Consider the following 19,775-nt stretch of genomic DNA (forward strand, 5'->3'; position numbering starts at 1 on the left):
TTTATCAAATCGATTTTAATGATTTACAGGACCATATTTTCTTAAGAAGTATCCGGCAAAAAAATGTAAGAGATGGTGTGGGATAAACAAGAGGCGTATATAGATGTTAGAAAATGGAATTAACTATTACCCAACCAAATTATAATTAAGTGTCACGTGAGAGGGGAGCCCAAGTTGGCGCCGAGGAATGTGGGGCTCGACAGCTTACTCCAAACAAAATATAAAACGTCAAACACATAGTAATATATAAGCAAAACTTTATATGGTAAATATTATATAGGTTATCAATGTAATACTTAATGAATTTAATGAGAAATTAAAACAAATTAGGAGAGAATATTGGCGTTCCCATGCAGCATCAACGTGCCACGACAAATGCTAACCGTTGAACTGAACGCCTTCCTTTATCTCTCTATCACATTTTGTCATTAATAATTTTACTATTGAAATTTAGAGAAATTGTAAGGAATAACCAAGCCAACACTGATATTTACGGATATAACTATACATTATCCAAGATATTGTGCACTTTTCTAACATCGAAAGATCCCTACACATCTATGTAAATAGGTTAATATGAGTGAGATCAGTGATGGATCTAGAAAAAAATTTAGTCAGGGCAGGATTTTATAAACAGGGAAAATTATTTTGTTGGAGGCAATTTTTTCTTTTTTATCATCAAACTAAAAATTTAATTAAATTTATCTAATTTTTTTAAGAAAAAAATTAAAAAAAAAAACAGTAAAGGGTATGTGACCTCGTTCGACCTTCACTTCGTCCGCCCCTGAGTGAGATAATGTATCAAAATAGGGAGCTATATGGTCTGTATTAATAGCCTATAGGAAGAGAACATGCAGAATTCAAAACTGGTCATAAATACCAAAACTGGCGGCCAACTTTCTTATCTTTTATCTTCAAATCCGATGATTTATCATCATTATCTTTAATTTTACTCCTATCTCACACTTTCCTTGGTATCAGTCCATCAATTTATACTTTAACCAAATTTTTCACAGCACCAACGATGGATTCAGAACTACCGGAAAGAATTTTCACAGCCAGAGAAGAGCCTGTCAGCCACAGAATCAATTGGTACCACAAATCAAAAACCATCAACAACATTCTAGGCGCTTATGAGAGAGATTTCCTGAGAAATTTTGTTTTCGGAACCTTATAGCGGTGGTGGAGGATGTGACTCTCTCTGGAAGTTTTGGCCACTACATCATCACTCTTCTGCTTAAGGTCAGCAAAAACATGAAATCTGGATATTATTCGCTGTTCGTCCTGTTAGGGTTTCACTTAGGGGATTTGCCATAGCCACCAGATTGCCATGCGGAATTACCATAAGAAGCTAAAGAAGAAGAAGAGGAACCCTGTTCGCGAAAAACCCTACTGGCCCGATTTATTTGGGAATTTGAAAGTCGTGTAGACCTTGCACTGAAGATTTTGAAGAAAAGGACTGTTGTAGACAGAGAGACGAGACTCAAATATGCGTGCTTCGACATCACTAGAGCTATTTTATGCCCGACAAATCATATGTCTAAAATCATTTTTGACTATGTGAAGTTGATCAGAGATCTAGATGATTTTTGTGCACACTCGTAGGGTAGAGTGGATTTTGAGATGCTAATATCAATCATCAAGGCTAAAGATTAAGTTACATTTGCACAGAGTACAGTAGAGGTTAAATTTTTTGTTTTCACGCGATACAGTTAGTGTTCGTTGAGGCTTGTCCATCATTAACAGAGGTCGTCCAAGTTAATAAGTCTTCTTCCTCGTCTGAATCCAAAGGAGACGACGATGATGGTGAAACCAAGGAGGGGACATATTTCAATCTGCCATAAAAATCATCGCAACTATTCCAACGCTTATCGGAGAGGTGGATAAAAATGCCTCCAAGCCACCATCTCGATCAGAGACGTCGAATGTCAGTTTTAGCCCATGAGGGAGATTGATGTAGCACAGCCTTGGCGTCACTCTCCTTGTGTTGCAAGAAATTGGTTTTCTTTTATTTAGGCTTTTACGTGATTTGGGCTGTACTTTTACTCTTTTAGAACTAGTATAAATATGCAACATTAGCGTTTGTTTGTTAGTTGGTATTTTTAAAAAAGAAATTAAGAGGTTTCTATCTTTTCTTAAATCGACGATTACCTCTGCTTTCTTAACCTAGAAACAGAGCTCGCTAATATTGTTCCAAGTTCTTCGTCTTCAAGAGTCGACCACTTGGAGGTTAGTTATAATCTGCAACAGTTGGTATCAGAGACCATGCAGTCCTAAGCATGCCTCCGAAGAAGAATTTACAATAGGTAATAAAGGAACAAAACGACGTGTTTCGAGGAGCCCCCACGGAGTCTCAGACTGATTTGCGCAACTCGCTGCAAGTTTTCATAGAGACTGCTATTCGTACAGCTCTACAAGCATAGAACAATGCACCTCAGAGGATGCCTCATCGTGACAAACAGGTATTCAAAGAGTTTGATGCAGAGGACGATGACGTTTTTGATGATAACCCATTTGCCAGACTTCCAGAGCGACAACGCTGACAACCGCGAGAGGTGGTGATTGCGGCTCCCCGTTATGAAAATCGATCATGGGAATCTAGTTTTAAACCGGACCTCCCCGACTTTCATGGTAGCTTAAAACCAGAAGAGTTATTGGAGTGGATCAGCGCTGAGGAGGACCTCCTAATCTTCAAACAAGTCCCTGACGAGATGCACGTTCTATTAGTTGCAACAAGCTTCAAAGTGCAAGCTTCTGCATGGTGGCAACATGTAAAAAACAACGAGAACTAGCAGGCAAGGAGCAAATTGCTTCTTGGGAGAAACTCAAGCAATGTTTACGCAAATCGTTCTTACCTTTACAACTACTCGAGAACGATGTATATGCGTTTGCAAAACTTGAAGCAAGGAAGCAAGACTGTTGACGAGTATGCAGCTGAACTTTTTTTCTCTTCTCTCTCGCAGTAGCTTTAAAGAGTCTCAAGATCAATTGGTATCATGCTTCCTCGGAGGATTGCGGCAACAACTGCAGAATCAGCTTCTGTAATTTGATCCTAATTCTGTATCGGAAGCTCATCAACGAGCTGTTCTCATCAAACAGAGTTCTCGCGGAGCCTCTACCTGGTCTTATGTTGGTTCTCAGGCACGCTTGGGTACAGTCACACAAGATTCGGCCATTCAACCTGTACAGACCGAACAAAGCAATACTACTGCTGCGCCTAGGATGAATCGACCACTAACTTTCAAGTGCTATAATTGTGGGGAAACAGGACATCGTTAATCTTCATGTTTGAAACATGTTCTGTTTACAGCAGAGGATGTGGTCTATGACAAGGACCTGTTCGAGGAAATAGGTGATTTGTTGGAGGAACAACATGTAGGTGATTCAGAGTTTATGTTGGTGATTCGCTGAAATTTTTTGAGCCCACAAGTGAACTCGGGGTCTTGGCTACGAACTAATATTTTTTGTTCTTCTTACACCATACCAGGCAAAGTCTGCCATTCATACTACTGTATAATATAAATATTTACTGATTTTTAATATTCAAAATTTTATCCTAATTGATTATGATAAAAAAAGATATAATAACAGATTTTTATCATCTGCATTATTTGTCAATAGTATTTAAAAATTGAATATATATAAACTGAATCTAAATTATTTATTATTTTCTCTAAAGATAAAATAGAAACTGATTTTTGTATTTGTGATAAGTAATCTAACCTATATTTAAAAAATCTAAAATAATCTAAATCAATATTTAAAATTTTGAAATTAAATAGAATATATATAATAAAATAAAATTTATTAATATTTTATTAATTAATTTGTTTTGACAAGTGGAATAGCTATCTAAAAAAAGAATAGATTATTATTAGTGTTTTTTTTACACAAAAGGTCAAATGGAATAGCTATGTAGAAGAAAAAGAAACATAATATTAAGGCTCTTCTGGTTAGACACAAATTGTTATCCTATTTTAATAATATAGATTGAAGAGAGAACTTCAATTAGTTCTAACTAACTATTGTTGTTAAGCTTTCTTTGCGATCCGAAAGAGAAAACTTGGGTTTTCCGAATATCATCTTAATTTTCTGGTGTGGAGGTGCATGTATATGCGTTGATCTAGCTATTTAAAAAAATTTATATATGATACTTTCTATTTAAATTTTTTTTTAATATTAGTTTGTTTTTTTTTGTAAATTAAAATTAGTTTGTTTTATTATATTTCATAGTTAATAATAATATTTTAATTAAATTTACCTATTTTTGACTATCGGAATATTTTGAAAGCATAGGATATCCGATCCTTGTGTATTCCTTTTTGTAGAAAACAAATTTATTTTGTTTTGGCTTACTGTAGAGATTTTTTTGCCAAAATCTCTTAAACAGTTTTTTTTTTAACGGTAAATGTATTCGTGCTATCTATGAGTTCATTTCCCACGAACACTCTATTCTCTATTGTACCTTAGACTTTTAATATCGATACTATATAAAAGGCATTAGGTTTTGAAGACCACTAACTGAAAAATAAAAATACAAAAGTGAGAAGCCTATATTACATGTATTGTAGTCATGTAGTTGTGGGTCTGTGCCATTTGGTGTTGCCAGTCAATATGACACCTCTTAAATACATTCTCACTACTAATAACAACTCTTACATTCCTCACTACTAATAACAACTCTTCTCTCTTTCCTCTCATTTTCATTATATATTGTAGTCACAATTAATGATATTGTTCACAATTATTACTTTTAAGTCTTAACCAAGTAACCAACGGAATAATATTCGATGGGTCCAACCACATGTACAGGTTGGTCCATATTTTCTTCGTACGTGCGCCTAGCTATCATATAGACGCTGAATATTTATTTTCAATTCCATTCCGTGACAAGATTACTATTTTTTGTATATTTTAAATTCAAAATAAAATATTGTTAGTCTATCCATGAGTTTTGCGTATCCTAATTAGTATTCAAATATGACATATACGTAGTTCTCGTCGTTAAAATATGGTGAGAAAGACGACTTTTTGTTCTACTAGTGATCCCTAAATCAGTAGAATGATAGATGCAAAAGAAAAATTTGGAGTTACATGAATTTAATTTTTTTTTTAATTGAAGTTCCGTGGGGTTTTGCAAAAGCGATGTATGAGCTCGATGACTTACGTGGGAATGATACACCAATCTTTCTAAATAGTGGAATATTTACATTCTCCAATACATGTTTTTAGTTTATAAGAAAATGCGAGAAGAAACAAAATAAAATATAGAAGGGACCTTTGACTATATTACACACCACATGGTTGTACATTAATATTAATGTATGGTTCTGTCCATGGACAATCTTGATATGTATGGTTAATTTGATTTCGTTTATTAATTATTTTCTTAAATTTGCATCTGCAAATACTAGCTTGTTGCGATGCTCTAAAAATAACACTTACACATTGATCAATGTATCTTAATCATCAAACCCGTCGAATCCTCGAATAACATTATACACAATAATCTATTAAATAATTGACAGCTCATTATTAAACCTTTTTCACAGATAGAAGAGGAAATTTTACTAGAGTTGCATAATACTATTTATGAATTAGAATGCCTACTATGTTATTGATTCAATTTATTTTAGTACATGTTACACTTACATATGGACATAGTCAACAGTAACCAGTGTCACATGGCTACCAATACTAGCCTTTTGAATGTTGAATTTCTTTTACTATTTATTTATTATATCAATATATATATATATATATATAATATAATCCTCAATTTGCAGAGTAAAAATTCTAGTAAAATATTTTCTTGTTTTCAATAGCAAAGCAAAGAGCAGCAAGAACCTTGAGCGTTCCAGAAATTTTACCTAAAAAGGAGCCTTGAGAGTGTTAACAATGAAGAGGGAGCAAACAAACAAAAGGATGTACATAGAAACTAATGAATTAAATAATGAAACAAGAGAAATTTAAAGGTGTCCCCATCAATCGATGACAAAGCAAATTATCTTTCTAAATATTCCATCGTATATTACCACTTCGGCTTTTTCGATGCCAAACCATTACTCTCGCGCGTTGAGTCTTGAGACACGCAATATAACTTATATAAGTATATAACATAATAGTACACTATTCATTTAAAAAACACATAATAGTACACTTCTATCCAATTTTATTGTCTTTGATTTATTTGGAGTTTTCAAATGTGGCGATTTTAGTAATGTAGAAGTTCAATACCCAAAATGAGATTAAACGGGTGAGTTTTCAAATGTGGCGAGGATTGTATTAAACTATTAAGTGTACAAAACAAGTTTATTTTTGATTTCATGTTACAATTAGTCTTATTAGACCTTGGCATTCAGTTCTTTTTTAGTCTAGTTTGGTTTATGTTTCAGGTTCTGGAAACCCAAGCTCAAACTAGAACCACATTTTACTAAGTTGTTTTGGTTTGATTCTGTTAGGTTTGGATCAATTTAAAATACTTTAGTTTGAACTAGTCCACGTTCAATTTTCTATAATCATGAATAAATTTTAAATTAATTTAATATAGTTGCATAGTTATATATATATATATGATTTAATTTTAATTTTGTTGAATTTTGAATGCGGTTTGGTTTGGTTAGTTCAGATTAATAAATTTCTGTTCAAGTTGGATTCGTTTTTTAACACCGACCACCTTAATTTTTATGTTGGGCAATGTAGATTTTTGAGTTTATTTTAGTTTTTGTATTCTTAAATTTAACACTAAAACAAATGAATAATTATCAGAGAGGATTTTAGGTATATATAAATGCCAAAAACGAATATGATATAAAAAAACTAACAAAAATAACAATAAGATGCTTACGTAGAGCCGAATAATTTTCTTTGGTCAAACAATGAAAGTTTAAAATAGAGCAGAATATTTCTTTTTAATTTGCGAGAGACGTCGCATGAAAGAAAAAAAAAAGAAGAAATAAAAAACAATTAGAAAGGTAAAATAAATAGAACGCAATTAATACGATTGGAGTAAGGTTCGTTGTCTTTCTCTTTCTTCACCTCTGAAAAGATAAAAAAAAAATTTCCTCTGGAGTTACTTTGTGGTTCAAACAAGAATTCTCATGACAAAACCGCAGTTGCTTTCTCAGTCAACTTTTGAAGGGTTGTAAGAAAAATTAAATACAAACCTTTGTTGTATCTTCTATCAAACCCTGAGAGGTAGCAGACCTTTTAAGGCCTATCTTTCTAGCATTGGAAATTTAAAAGTGTTTTATTTTATTTATTTAAAATAGTAAGCAAATCATAGGACACTCATTATCTAATTATCACACCCACCCTCTTTCTCTCTGCTTGGTTTCACCTTTTTAACCACTAATCAAGATACGTTGTCAATTTGTCATAAAATTTCCAACTTTTTTCGCCTCTGTGTTGCTTTTTTAAATTTATGTAGTATTTGTCAAAAACTAAAAGATACGTTGTCATTAACATGAGTACAGATTGTATGAAAAAGGCGAGTGTGGTATTTTAGTTAGTAAATATATACACAATATAACCTTTCTTATAAATCAAATAAATAACCTTGTGATGAAGACCCCGAATCAGATACTAATCAAAATGTAATTATAGATGAAACCATATGGAATAATAAAACCTGATTCTAAGGCCGTTTGTTCTATACAAAATTTAAGATTTATCATCAAATAACAAATATTACGATAGCGCTCAAAGAATTTCCACAAAAGATTTATTAACAAATGGCACCTAAAGTGCTCATAGACTAAATATCTAATATCTGAAATGTTTGATTCTAGGTTAAGTAGCTCCTAGGATTTTTAATAACCTTAACAATTACAATTTGTCCTCGAATTAGTATAGAGCAGGAGCAAGAAAATACTATCGGCACATTTATTTATGATAAAAAATTGGTATTTTGCCAAATAACATACTAATAGATTCTAATCTTGTGCATCTGTATAGGAATTTTTTGTTTTTATTTATAAAATATAATTTGTATTTATTTTGTGTTTAGATATAATTTATTTTTGTAAATTTATTTTTTTTAAATCAAGAATTTTGTTATCATATTTGAATAAAAGTATGAATTAGTTATGTATATATCGATATAAAGTTAATTGTAAACTTTTATTATGTGAATTTAGATTACCACACAACCAATCTATATATTTATGAGTGTTAAAATAAGCTAATCTGTATGTTTAATTGCTTCAAATCATCTTAATATCTTACATGTTTTGACAAACTATTATATATCACATATACTAATATGTTAAAATAAGCTAATCCGCTCAATCATATTATTATATAATATAAATATTTACTAATTTTGAATCTTTGAAAGTTTAGGCTGATTGATTATCATAGAAAAAATACAATAACATATTTGTTTAGGGTATTTTCGGTCCTCTTGTGAGGGCAAGTTTCCTACAAAACCGAAAAATACATGAAGGCCTGGAAAACACGATGGGGGTGTGCTTTCCGAAGGCTCTCGACGCTCAAGTCAGAAACTAACAAAAAAGACCACTAAGTGGCTAATTGGAGAGCAGAAAGAGATCGGAAAATGAGTGAAGGAAAGTGGCCTGAGAGCTCCTGAGAAGAGAAGAAAAGAGAAGAAAATAAGATTTTGTTGGTGGAAAAGCTCTACGGCTTAGGGACCACCATGGAGAGGAAGTGAAGAGATGGTCGGAATAGTGACCGGAAAGTATAAGATGCCAGCATCTAAGACTCACAAATATCTAGAGAGATATTGTGAACCCTAGGATAGCTAAAATAGTGTACGTCCCCTTCTCCGTTGGAGAAAGAGAAGTATTTATAGAGTTTTAGCTGACTCGGATTAGTATATCGGGTTGGATCTTGGTTATCGGGTCATCGGGTCGGTTTTAGATCTTGTTCGGGTTCGATGATTATGTCATATGCCTGTCCTTGTCTGGCTTTCTCACCTACTTTTCTTGGCAGTATTCACCCACTTCCTGACTGCGCCTCGTTGTGTCGCTATCCTTCTCAAAGTTCAATGTTTAAGCGAGGTATGAGCACCTCTCATACTGTTGTCCTTCCCTATCCCCAAAGTATCGTCACTTTCTCCTGTTAGGTATAAGCATAAAGCATTAAATGCATGTTCGTAAATTACTAGAATCAAGGATAAAAGTTAAGTATATTCTGATTGGCGGGAAAGTTTAAGTTAAAAAAACTATTCTAGCCTAAATGATTTATTTACTTGGCCCAAACCCCCTGATACTGGGAGCCGGGTTGTCGTGGCTGCCAGGTGTAGTGTGCCCCTTACGGCTTCAAATTTACTCCTCCCCTTACTCCTCACACGGTTCTGGGAGAAGATGAAGGCTAATTACCCATCCTAATCTGTTCTAAGACTCGATCACCCAGCTTCGTAACTGCACCCTCTCGAAGTGGTACGCTTTTAGGATAAGTGACCATCTAATTTACCATGATTTGTCCGTACTAACCTGTCATAAGTCTCGATCACCCAGCCTCGTAACTGCAATCTCTCGACGTGATGCGCTTTTTAGGATAAGTAACCATCTAATCTAGCTTGAACCATCTGTCCTAACCTGTCTTAAGGTTTGGTCATCATAACCGCACCCTCTCGAGGTGGTGCACTTTTAGGATAAGTGACCGTCTAGTTTACATTGACATGTGTCATCTTCTGATTCGATGATCTAAGGGAAACTATTTATCTCCAACAATATTCATTTCTATGACTCGTTAAATATAAATTAATATCTTGCTATTAAAAAATTCTGCTATTATATTTTGTAAAAAAGTATTATAAAAAGATTTTTTTTGATAAGTAATTTAAGCTATATTTAAGAAACTTCAAAATTATATAAATTAATATCTAAAATTTTAGAATTAAATATAAATACATAATAATATGCTTATTTAAATAAAAATTAATATAATTTTTTTTAAAAAATTTTAGTCAAAATTATTTTCAAATTAAATCTAACAAAATCCAAAATAATATAAATAAATATCTAAATTTTGAAATTACATTTAAATATAAAAATTTTATAATAATTTGTATTTTAAATTAAATCTTATCTATATATTTAAGGAAAATCAATGTAATTTGAACAAATATCTTAATTTTGGAATTAAATGTTTATATAAAAAACTGTATTTTTAACTAATATTGCATTAAATTGGGATAACTTTAAAACTATTCTCAAACATATTTTTTAAAACATTTTGGAAGTGTTTGGAACCAAGCACTAAAACTGCTTTTATTTTAATATAATAGACTAGATTTTACCCCTTGCATCCGCACAGGAATTTTGTTTTAATCAAAATTTGTAATATAATTTATGTTTTCTTTATAAATATAATTTTTAATAAGTGATATAAATTTTTTTTGTGTTTAGATATAATTTTTTTTAAATTTTTTTTCAGTATTATTATGACTATCATGATCATAAAAACATAATTTTAACTCAGTTATTTTATTAATCAAAAAGTGACCGTTATTATAAAAATATATTTCTAACTCGCTCATTTTATTAATCTGAAAAAGGTCATGATTATGAACCATAATTCTAACCGTCCGTTTATATTACTTTATAATGTAAATATTTACTAATTTTGAAATAATTTTTCCTTAATATCTTGCATGCTTTGATAACCTAACCCGCATAAGACCATAATTATAAAAAAACTTAAATTGTCCCATCAAATTATTATATAATATTAATATTTATTTATTTTCAATATGTAAAATTTTAATCTGATAGAATATGATTAAAAAATATAATAAGATATTTGTTAATCATATATGTTATTCTGAAAATCTTATTTAAATTTCAAATGTTAAACTAAATCTAACCTATATTTAAGGAAATCTATTTAAATTAATATCTATAGACTATTAGATATAACCTACATTTAAGAAAATTTTTAGTTATCTAAATTAATATCTAATTTTCGGAATTAAATTTATATATATAAAAAAATATTTTTAAAAAAATTTTATGAGTGTTTGGAAACAAACACTAAAATTGCTTCTGTTTTAATATAATAGATAGATTTTATCAGTGCCAAGTTATTTTGCAAAAGACAAAAATGATATTTTCATTTACCCTAATAAAAAAAATATATTTCCCCTTGATGTACCACTTTTTACGGTAGTCATTTACTTAATTTATTTATGAGATTAGGCTATCTACCTAATCATCATTTTTCGTTTGCTAAAAAGTTTGTAATGTTTTTCTACGTGAGACTAATATCTGATAATACAGTACTACGACAAGAGTGTATAATAAGAGTTTTTTGAATAATATATATAGTTATGTCATTTCGACCAAAAAAAAAAAATAGTTATGTCATTGTACAAAAATGTGTCGTTGATAACAGATAAGAAGGTTATTCTATAAAAGAAATGACAACAGACTATATGCTTAATGACATTATAATGGATGCTTTTGTTGCTCTCTCTCTCTCTCTCTCTCTCTCTCTCTCTCTCTCTCTCTCTCTCTCTCTCTCTCCAGATTCGATCTCCACTATTTAAATAGACAAGGAGTATAGAGAAAGAAAGTGAGATGATGATGTTAGAGTCAAGAAGCAATATGAGAGGTTTAAAGTCAGTCCCAGATCTGTCTCTTCAGATCAGCCTTCCTAACTCTCACGCCCTGAAACCTCTACACGGCGGTGACCGAAGCTCAACCACAAGCAGTGATTCCGGAAGCAGTCTCAGTGAGTTGAGCCATGAGAACAACTTTTTCAACAAACCTCTCTTGAGCTTAGGTTTTGATCATCATCGTCGTCAACAAAGGCACTCACACATGTTCCAACCACAAATCTACGGTCGAGATTTCAAGAGAAGCTCATCATCAATGGTTTGTCTTAAGCGAAGCATTCGAGCTCCAAGAATGAGATGGACTTCTACTCTCCATGCTCACTTTGTCCATGCCGTTCAACTCCTTGGCGGCCATGAAAGTAATTTCCTCTGACATTTTCCCTTCTTTTCAATAAATATTTAAGATTTATGTCTCCTATCAATATTTTGAAACCAAAGACTAAGATGTGTCGTGTACTGGTCGGATTCAGGAGCAACGCCTAAATCAGTGTTGGAGCTAATGAATGTGAAGGATCTAACCCTAGCTCATGTCAAGAGTCACTTGCAGGTCCATTTCTATTTTCTTTTCTATTTATAATTTTTTTTAAGTAGTAATGGAATCTCGTAAGAATGCAATATATGTATATGTAAATAAAGGTGTATATTTGGGCCACTATCTAACACGTGATTGCAAAGTTGAAATAAAATTAGCCATAATTTTTTTTATTATTATCATTTTCCTTCATTTGTATTGATTTTCAAGGATGTGTGTTTGACGATGCAGATGTATAGAACAGTGAAATGCACTGATAAAGGATCATCAGGTATGCATCCAAACCGGATTGACTGATTTTTATATATACATATATATATATATATAATATTAACTGATTTTTGTATTCCTTTGGATACAAATGTATATACTATCTCATTTTTGTATTTTGTTTAAAACTTGTTTTTATTTTCTTGGGAATAAACAGGAGCAGGAAAGGTGGAGAAAGAGGCAGACCAGAGGATAGAGGACAATAATAATAATAATGAAGAAGGAACTGACACAAATTCGCCAAACTCATTATCTGCGCAAAAGACCGAAAGGTTACATTTTATATATTTTATTCTGTAAAACTTTGCATTTAATCTCTTTGCCTTAGTTATGCGTGAATTTTGATGAATATGACCCTCTTCTTGGGTCTTATGTGAATGTACTCGTCCTGTTGTCTACTTCCCCTTCAAATCCGTTAAGCTCCTTTTTTTCTAAAGAAAAAGTAATTCTGACTTTTCTTAGTTAAATTATATATATATATATGTGTATATATATTGAGGTCGAAATAAAACATGTTTGAATACAAAAGGTATAAGACTATAAGTAGTGACAACCATGGCTTATAGGGTCCAACAAAATGAGTTATAAGTAAATTTCTCAAATGTGTTTTAATATCATATAAATTTGAACAGAGCTTCTTGTTCATCCACAAAGGGAGTATCTATGAGCATATCTACACAAGCAGATCCTCACTTGGGAGCAACTCGTCATACCAAGGTACATTCTTTAACAATTGTCAATGTTATTATAGATGTTACACTCTCACATGTACTTATATAACCTAATATGTAAATGTTTCTAAAATGTGAAACCTTTTGTAAATAGGATGATGGGGAGAAAAAGGACATCAACGCTCATCTCAATTTGGAATTCACATTGGGCCGGCCAAGTTGGGGAATAGTGGACTATGCGGAACCCTCCAGAGATCTAACCCTTCTTAAATGCTAATCGTTTATCTAGGAGAACTACAAGAAATAAATCAGCTTAGATTATCGGTTTAACATATATAACTTGTTTGATCATATAGACATTAGAAGAATCATTATCATCATATATGAACTTCTTTTAAAAATGTTCTATGAGTTTTTTTTTTTTTTTTGCGAATGTGTAACCAAGAGATTCGGATTACGTAAGAGCCATGTTATTGTTTTAGTGGATGAGAAGGGAGTAGAAGTTCAAGTAGAGATAAAAAAAATTTGGTTGCAATCTTCAGAAAACATCTCAATCTTCCATTGTCACACTTTAATATAAATTAGAAAAGATTCTCTGGTGACAGAAAAGCTTCTGCTGCCTCTTTCCTCTTTTGGTATGCTCCACTGCTCCCACTCTGGTATATATTGGAGAGTTTTTTTTTTTTTTTTTGGAACATGGTCAATTGTTTTTAATTGTTTACTAAAAGCAAAATCTATAGTTTTAGTACACCATTTGATTATAATGAATAATGGGTAGAACAAGATATATTGCAAGATGTGTGGTAGGAAATGATATCATTGCTCATGAAATGCATATATATATTTTTTAATTATTAATCTTGATATGATCTTTTAATCTTGATCGGTACCTTTGTTACGTAAGGCCAACAGCGACCTTGACTTCCTTCAGAACTTCGGGCTTTGTTCCTCATGTGCCCTCATGCTCATCAAATACCTTTCGAGCAATAATAATCGATATTAAAGAAAGAAAAAGTGAAATTAAATGTCTAGTCGAGAGCATAAACTCGTTTAGTTTTGTAATCATGAGAAGAAATATTGTTCCCCAATTTGAAATTTGAGTTTAGAACTCTTCACTTTCTCTGAAAACTCTCTATTTTGGGATGTAAACACAAATATAAAAGAGACACCCTAATCTTGCAATTTAAACCTAACTTGATTTACACTTATCTAATGGCTTTCAAAAGAATAACAAACTCATTAAATATCTATTTATTGTCCAAAATTATTTATTAAAAATAAATAAACTGAAAACTGAAACGTCTTAACAATAAACCGAATGTTAAGTATTTAAAAACAAAACTAAAATAAATATAATTAAAATCTTTACTAAAAATAAATAAATAAAATGCGCCCATAGTCCCCGGAAGCAACACCGCATCAACTGCCACAAGTACTACTTTTCGGTTTCACCTGAAAAAGAAGAGAGGTGAGTATTCGGGAAAAAAAATACTCAGTGACAGTGTATTTAAAGAGCACACAAGATTCATAAACACATTATATAACATAGTAATACGAGTATTCAAAATATAGATATTGAACCCACACAACATTCAACCTAAAATATAATTACTAATTTTATTATATAACATAATTCTAATATTCCTAATCAGGTAATCACTCAATCATAGCAATCAACCTAGAGATTGTATAACACATTCCCAAAGAACTTCCGTCAATGGTACTCATTCTCTGCCACCACCCATTCTGGGCTTGACAAGTTTCCGGTGCCACCACCCTTGACAGGGCTTGACTATGGCTCGTCAGCCCTTTCTCGATTACTACAGCTTCACAATATTCAGTCCTTCATTATAGCCCGTCAAACAAAACTGTAAACAATCATGTTCACAACATTACATCAACAAGTACTAACAACCTATCAATCAGGTAACTCAACAATTTCTCTAAGCTCTAGTATCATTCATCATTCATCAGTTAACAATCATCAATTATCACTCAAATTCAATATCTATACCAAGCATACCCTTATCACTAGACCAGCTAATGCATCAAATGAATCTACTAACTAGTCCTCACCTTAAAAAGACCAAAACTCGAGTCTGAGGAAGAGTAAGTTGGTATCCAATCCCTGAGATACACACAGCACAAAAACTAGGGTTTCAGATTCGCAAGTTTAGGCTGTTTCTTGTCCAAGAAGCTACAGCGATAACTTTCGCTTATTACCTCGGAATCTGGATCTGAAAGTTGATCTGGAAAGCGGGATCCGAGATCTACAGATCGGTATATGGATCGCTATCTGAGTCCTTCTGGATCGACGGCAAATCCTCACTCAAGTTGGCACTGCGAAACTGGAAAAATCAGATTTGCTGAAACAAATGATTTTTCGCCAATTTTCAGCTCACGTAAAAAACGGAGCTTACCTCGGAATTTGGATCTGTAAGCTGCTACGGATTCCTTGCAGCAAGATATTTCCAGAGGTATATAGATCGGCACCTACCTCGATCTGAGTTGCTGGCAAAAGACACAGCAAAACCCTCACTTGGACACAATATTAAACTGGGTTGCAGAGGGTTTTTAAAGAGTTTCACTGCATTAACTCTTTGTGTCTCTCAAATGAATGTGACTGGCCCTTTATATAGGGTGAGGGTCGAGATCCTAGGTATAGGATGGAGGAAAAATGACAAAAATACCCTTATTTACACTTAGGGCTTTATTTCTCTTTTTTTGGGCTTGATGGATTTTAGGCTCATAATTTTGGGATGTCACAATGCTTTATTTCTCTTCTTTTGGGTTTGATGGATTTTGGGCTCATAATTTTGGGATGTCACAATATACATAGGTTACAACTTACAACATACACAAATCATACCATATTGTAGCAAACACAAAATAGCCCCAACCCAGACGAATTGTACATACAAAAATACCTCACGTAACAAAAAATGATGTAATCAATAATAACATCAATTCAATTTGGTTAAAATTGATTTCACCTATATATAATGAACATGTTGGGCTAATAATCATCACTCTCCCATTGTATTAGCAATTATTATGGAAGCAAAGAATTGCAAACTTTATGTCCTCTAAATTGTAGCAAAATTGGGGTATATATCAATCATTTTCGATATGATTCATGCGAACGCTCATTTTCTTTTCTGATCGATTTGAGAAAGAGACTAGGAAGCAGATTGCAGAAAAGTAAATATTTTGAGAAATTAACAGTTTCAACATCTATTGTTAATGTGGTAGCAACTTAATTATGTTAGGATTATTTCAAAAAATCCACTACAGTACTTCACCACAGAAAAAAAAGTTACAATAATATATCTCTTTACGATCGCTTCTCGATCTCTTACATCAGAAAACGATAACAAAAAAGGTTCGTCACACATCATATAAGAGATCACACCAGCTTATATCAAAAGTCGGGCGAGGTTCCGTAACTCGGTCTGGTTAGGATCGAGTTATTCGGTTTTTAGGTTTTAGAAAATAGGTCACATTCTTATTTTTTTATATCAGATTGGTTCAGTTTTGTTTTTTATAATGGGGTCGCGAGAGAGCAGAACGTACCAACCTGCCATAGTCACAAGTTGTTTATAGTCGCGACTCTTGTCATAGTCAAGAATGTTGAAACTTCCAGGAAAAAAACTTTGAATTGGGAGGGCGAGCCTGCTAGGTGATGGAAATCGCTCAGGTCAGCTAGGTTCAATTTCAGTAAAGATTATTATAAAAAAAATTATAAATAACTAATTAGATTTAACTGATGTTTTAGATTTTAGTATATTTTAATATATTTATCTAAAAGTATTCATTATTTTTGAATTTTGGTTACTTTGAATAATTTGCATACGGGTTGATGAATCATTTTGCTACAATATGGTTGAGAAAAGTAAACCCATTGGCGAATCATATTAGTTAGTTTGGATAATTCGCTTACCCAGTAAAAAAAAAGATGAAGAAAAAGCTTTTCTATTGATGAATCTAAGATTGAGAAATCTTTTCTACAAATTGATAAAAACGGCTAAAAGAATTGTGTCTCTGTCTAAAGCATGAAAGAGATACATAAAATAACCTAGAAGATAAGTATTTATAGTCTTCAATACTCCAAGACGTCTAGGGCTTCGAATATAAGGTCGGGAATAACTTGGGCTTCGAGAATGGGGTTTTTAAGTTGGAGATGGCTGGCCGCGGTCGCATGGAACGTGACCATGGGAAGTGGATGGTTGGCCGCGGTCGTATCTGCTAGCCGCGGTCATATCCTGCTGGCCACGGAGGATAGAGGCCTGATCGCGGTCGCATGGTTTCTAGACAGCTTCATTCGTCTTTGGGGCAATCAGATTATCTTGAGATCCAACCGTTGGAATGTCTCCAAACCAATTGGAATTGAAAGCTGATTAAGACTTCTATTTATTATCCAATTTTGGGGATAATCAGACAGTGAGAAGGTCCTCGTCTCTCCTTGAGAGTTCTGACGGTCTGAATTTATCTAAAAGTGCTATCTTTCTCCCAAGTGATAACGCCGTATTTTGACCACTTTTATGGATCGTTTTGAAATATTTTTTTTTATGTTTTTTATTGATTTCAAGTTTTTTTATTATGTTTTTCTAGTATTTGTAGTTGCAAGACTCTTTTTTGGAAACCTAGGGAAAAAATTAACAAAATGGATAGAAGACCAGAATTCAGCTCAGAGTCAAACCGTCAGAAGTACAACCTAAAATGAAGACATTCTCGCCGTCTGATCCAGCTCAAATTTGGAGACCTCAAAGATGGAACTATCAGCTTTCCTGCACACCTTATAGAATGGGATTCCAACGGTTCAATCAAAAGTTACGCGAAGAGCAAGATATCCCATAAACCAGCCGGCAAGCATTTCCACCCGCGGCTAACAGCCTGTTCACCACGGTCAGAGGCTATATGACCACAGCCAAGAATCCATTCAGCGAAACCACGTTCTATCCGACTGCGGCCAGCCATCTCCGATTTAGAAAGCCCATTTCTGAAGCCCAAGTCATTTTCTCAGCCTCAATTCTAGAACCCTAGAGACCATGGAGCATTAGAAATTATAAATACTTATCATTTAAGTCATTTTAGAGAGAGACGAAATACTTTATAGAAAGATACAATTTTAAGCTTTGTTTTAGAGTTAGGGAAAGAGATCTATCTTCTGAACCCTTTTTGTTTCTCTGCTATTTTCGAGTTCTATTTTACTTTTTAATACTATGTCTTTGCTTTCGTTCATCATGTCTGAGTAGTTCTATTGTTGGGTTTAAGGGATTTTCAATGGGGGTTATATATGTTCGATGAGGGTTATATATGGGAGTAACATCACAAACTACAATCTGATCTAGGTTTTGGGTGTTGCAAAAGTTTTCATTCGAGGTGAGATCTAGTTCGGGAAGAGCAGATCGACCATAGGAATGAAAACCTACTTATGGGAGAGCTGTGAATATTTATGAGTCTTAAGCATATCACCTCTTTTCTCTTCCAGGGCCAGAGTGGAAACCTACTGGTCAGGGTTGAGATAGATAGTTGATTATGATCACGATAGTGGCGTATTCTAATAACACCGGATTTTGACCATTTTTATGGATCACTTTAATGTCTTTTACAGGTGTTTTTACTCCATTTTCAAAGGTTTTCAAATGATTTCTATGTTTTCGGATTTTAAAAGACTTTTCAGGTAATTTGGGATAAAGAGGCACAAATTAGAACAAAAAGACTTTTTTGGATAAATGCAGACCGTAAGAACTCTCATGGAGAGACGAAGACCTTCTCACCGTCTGATCACCCTCAAAATTGGACAACTTATAGAAGAATCAACCAGCTTTCAAATGCACTTGGCTTGGAGACATTCCAACGGTTGGATCTCAAGATATTCCATTAGCCCCAGAGCCACTCGAAGACGGCCAGCAAGTCACGCGACCGCGGCCAACAGCCCATTTCCCACGGTCACAAGCCTCCCGACCGCGGCCAGCCACCTATTTCCCGCGGTCATGTCATTCCCGACTGCGGCTGGCTAACTCCGAACTAAAGCCCATATTTCTGAAGCCCAAAGTCATTCTCAGCCTCAATTCCGGAACCCTAGAGACCATTTAGGTCGTTTTTAGACACGACCCTTCATACTTTACAGAAACCCTTTTTCTTTAGCCATTTTTATGCGATTTTTGTAGAAGATTGTTCAAGTCCGAGTTCTTCAATAGAGAAGCTTTCTTCATCTCTTTTCTTTACTGTTTTTGATTACTTTTATTAAAACCAATGATGATGTCGACCTCAGCCATGTCTGAGTAGATCCCGAGTTGGGCTTACGGTTCCCGAAAAGGGCTCTCATAATCGATTAATACAGCTAGGTTTATAGATCTGGGATTTCGACTTTGTTCTCTGTTTATTCTTGTTCTTATTGCATGTATGCTTGATTGATCACCTAATATCTGATTTAGATAGTTAGTGTTGCGAAAGTTTTTATTAAGTATCAGCCCTAGAATGAAACATGCTATTTTTCCGTAGGAGTGGAAACCTACCTGCGGCGAGATCGTGAGTATTGACGAGTCTTGTGCAGCTCTTGCGTTCTCTCCCTTTCAGGGCCAGAGTGGAAACCTACTGGTCAGGGTTGCGAGAAACAGTTGGTTATAATCACGACAGTGACGTAGTCATACCGCCGTACTCTAGCTCTAGAACCCTATATATCGATATCCGTCAATCCCAATCTATCTACCCTAGT

The 19,775-nt window shown here is 33.5% G+C and overlaps 1 protein-coding gene across 1 annotated transcript; it reads left to right on the top strand.

Annotated features, from left to right (window-relative positions):
- Nucleotides 1-11,543: 11,543 nt before the first annotated feature.
- LOC18020634 (probable transcription factor KAN4) lies at nucleotides 11,544-13,360 on the top strand. Its single transcript, XM_006403305.2, has 6 exons — nucleotides 11,544-11,940; nucleotides 12,052-12,128; nucleotides 12,345-12,384; nucleotides 12,541-12,655; nucleotides 13,016-13,100; nucleotides 13,209-13,360. The coding sequence occupies exons 1-6, from the start codon at nucleotides 11,544-11,546 to the stop codon at nucleotides 13,329-13,331; spliced, it is 837 nt and encodes a 278-aa protein (XP_006403368.1). The 3' UTR covers nucleotides 13,332-13,360.
- The last annotated feature ends 6,415 nt before the right edge of the window (nucleotides 13,361-19,775 follow it).

The sequence above is a fragment of the Eutrema salsugineum genome, unplaced genomic scaffold, assembly GCF_000478725.1.
Source record: "Eutrema salsugineum unplaced genomic scaffold, Eutsalg1_0 scaffold_17, whole genome shotgun sequence".
NCBI lineage: Eukaryota > Viridiplantae > Streptophyta > Magnoliopsida > Brassicales > Brassicaceae > Eutrema > Eutrema salsugineum.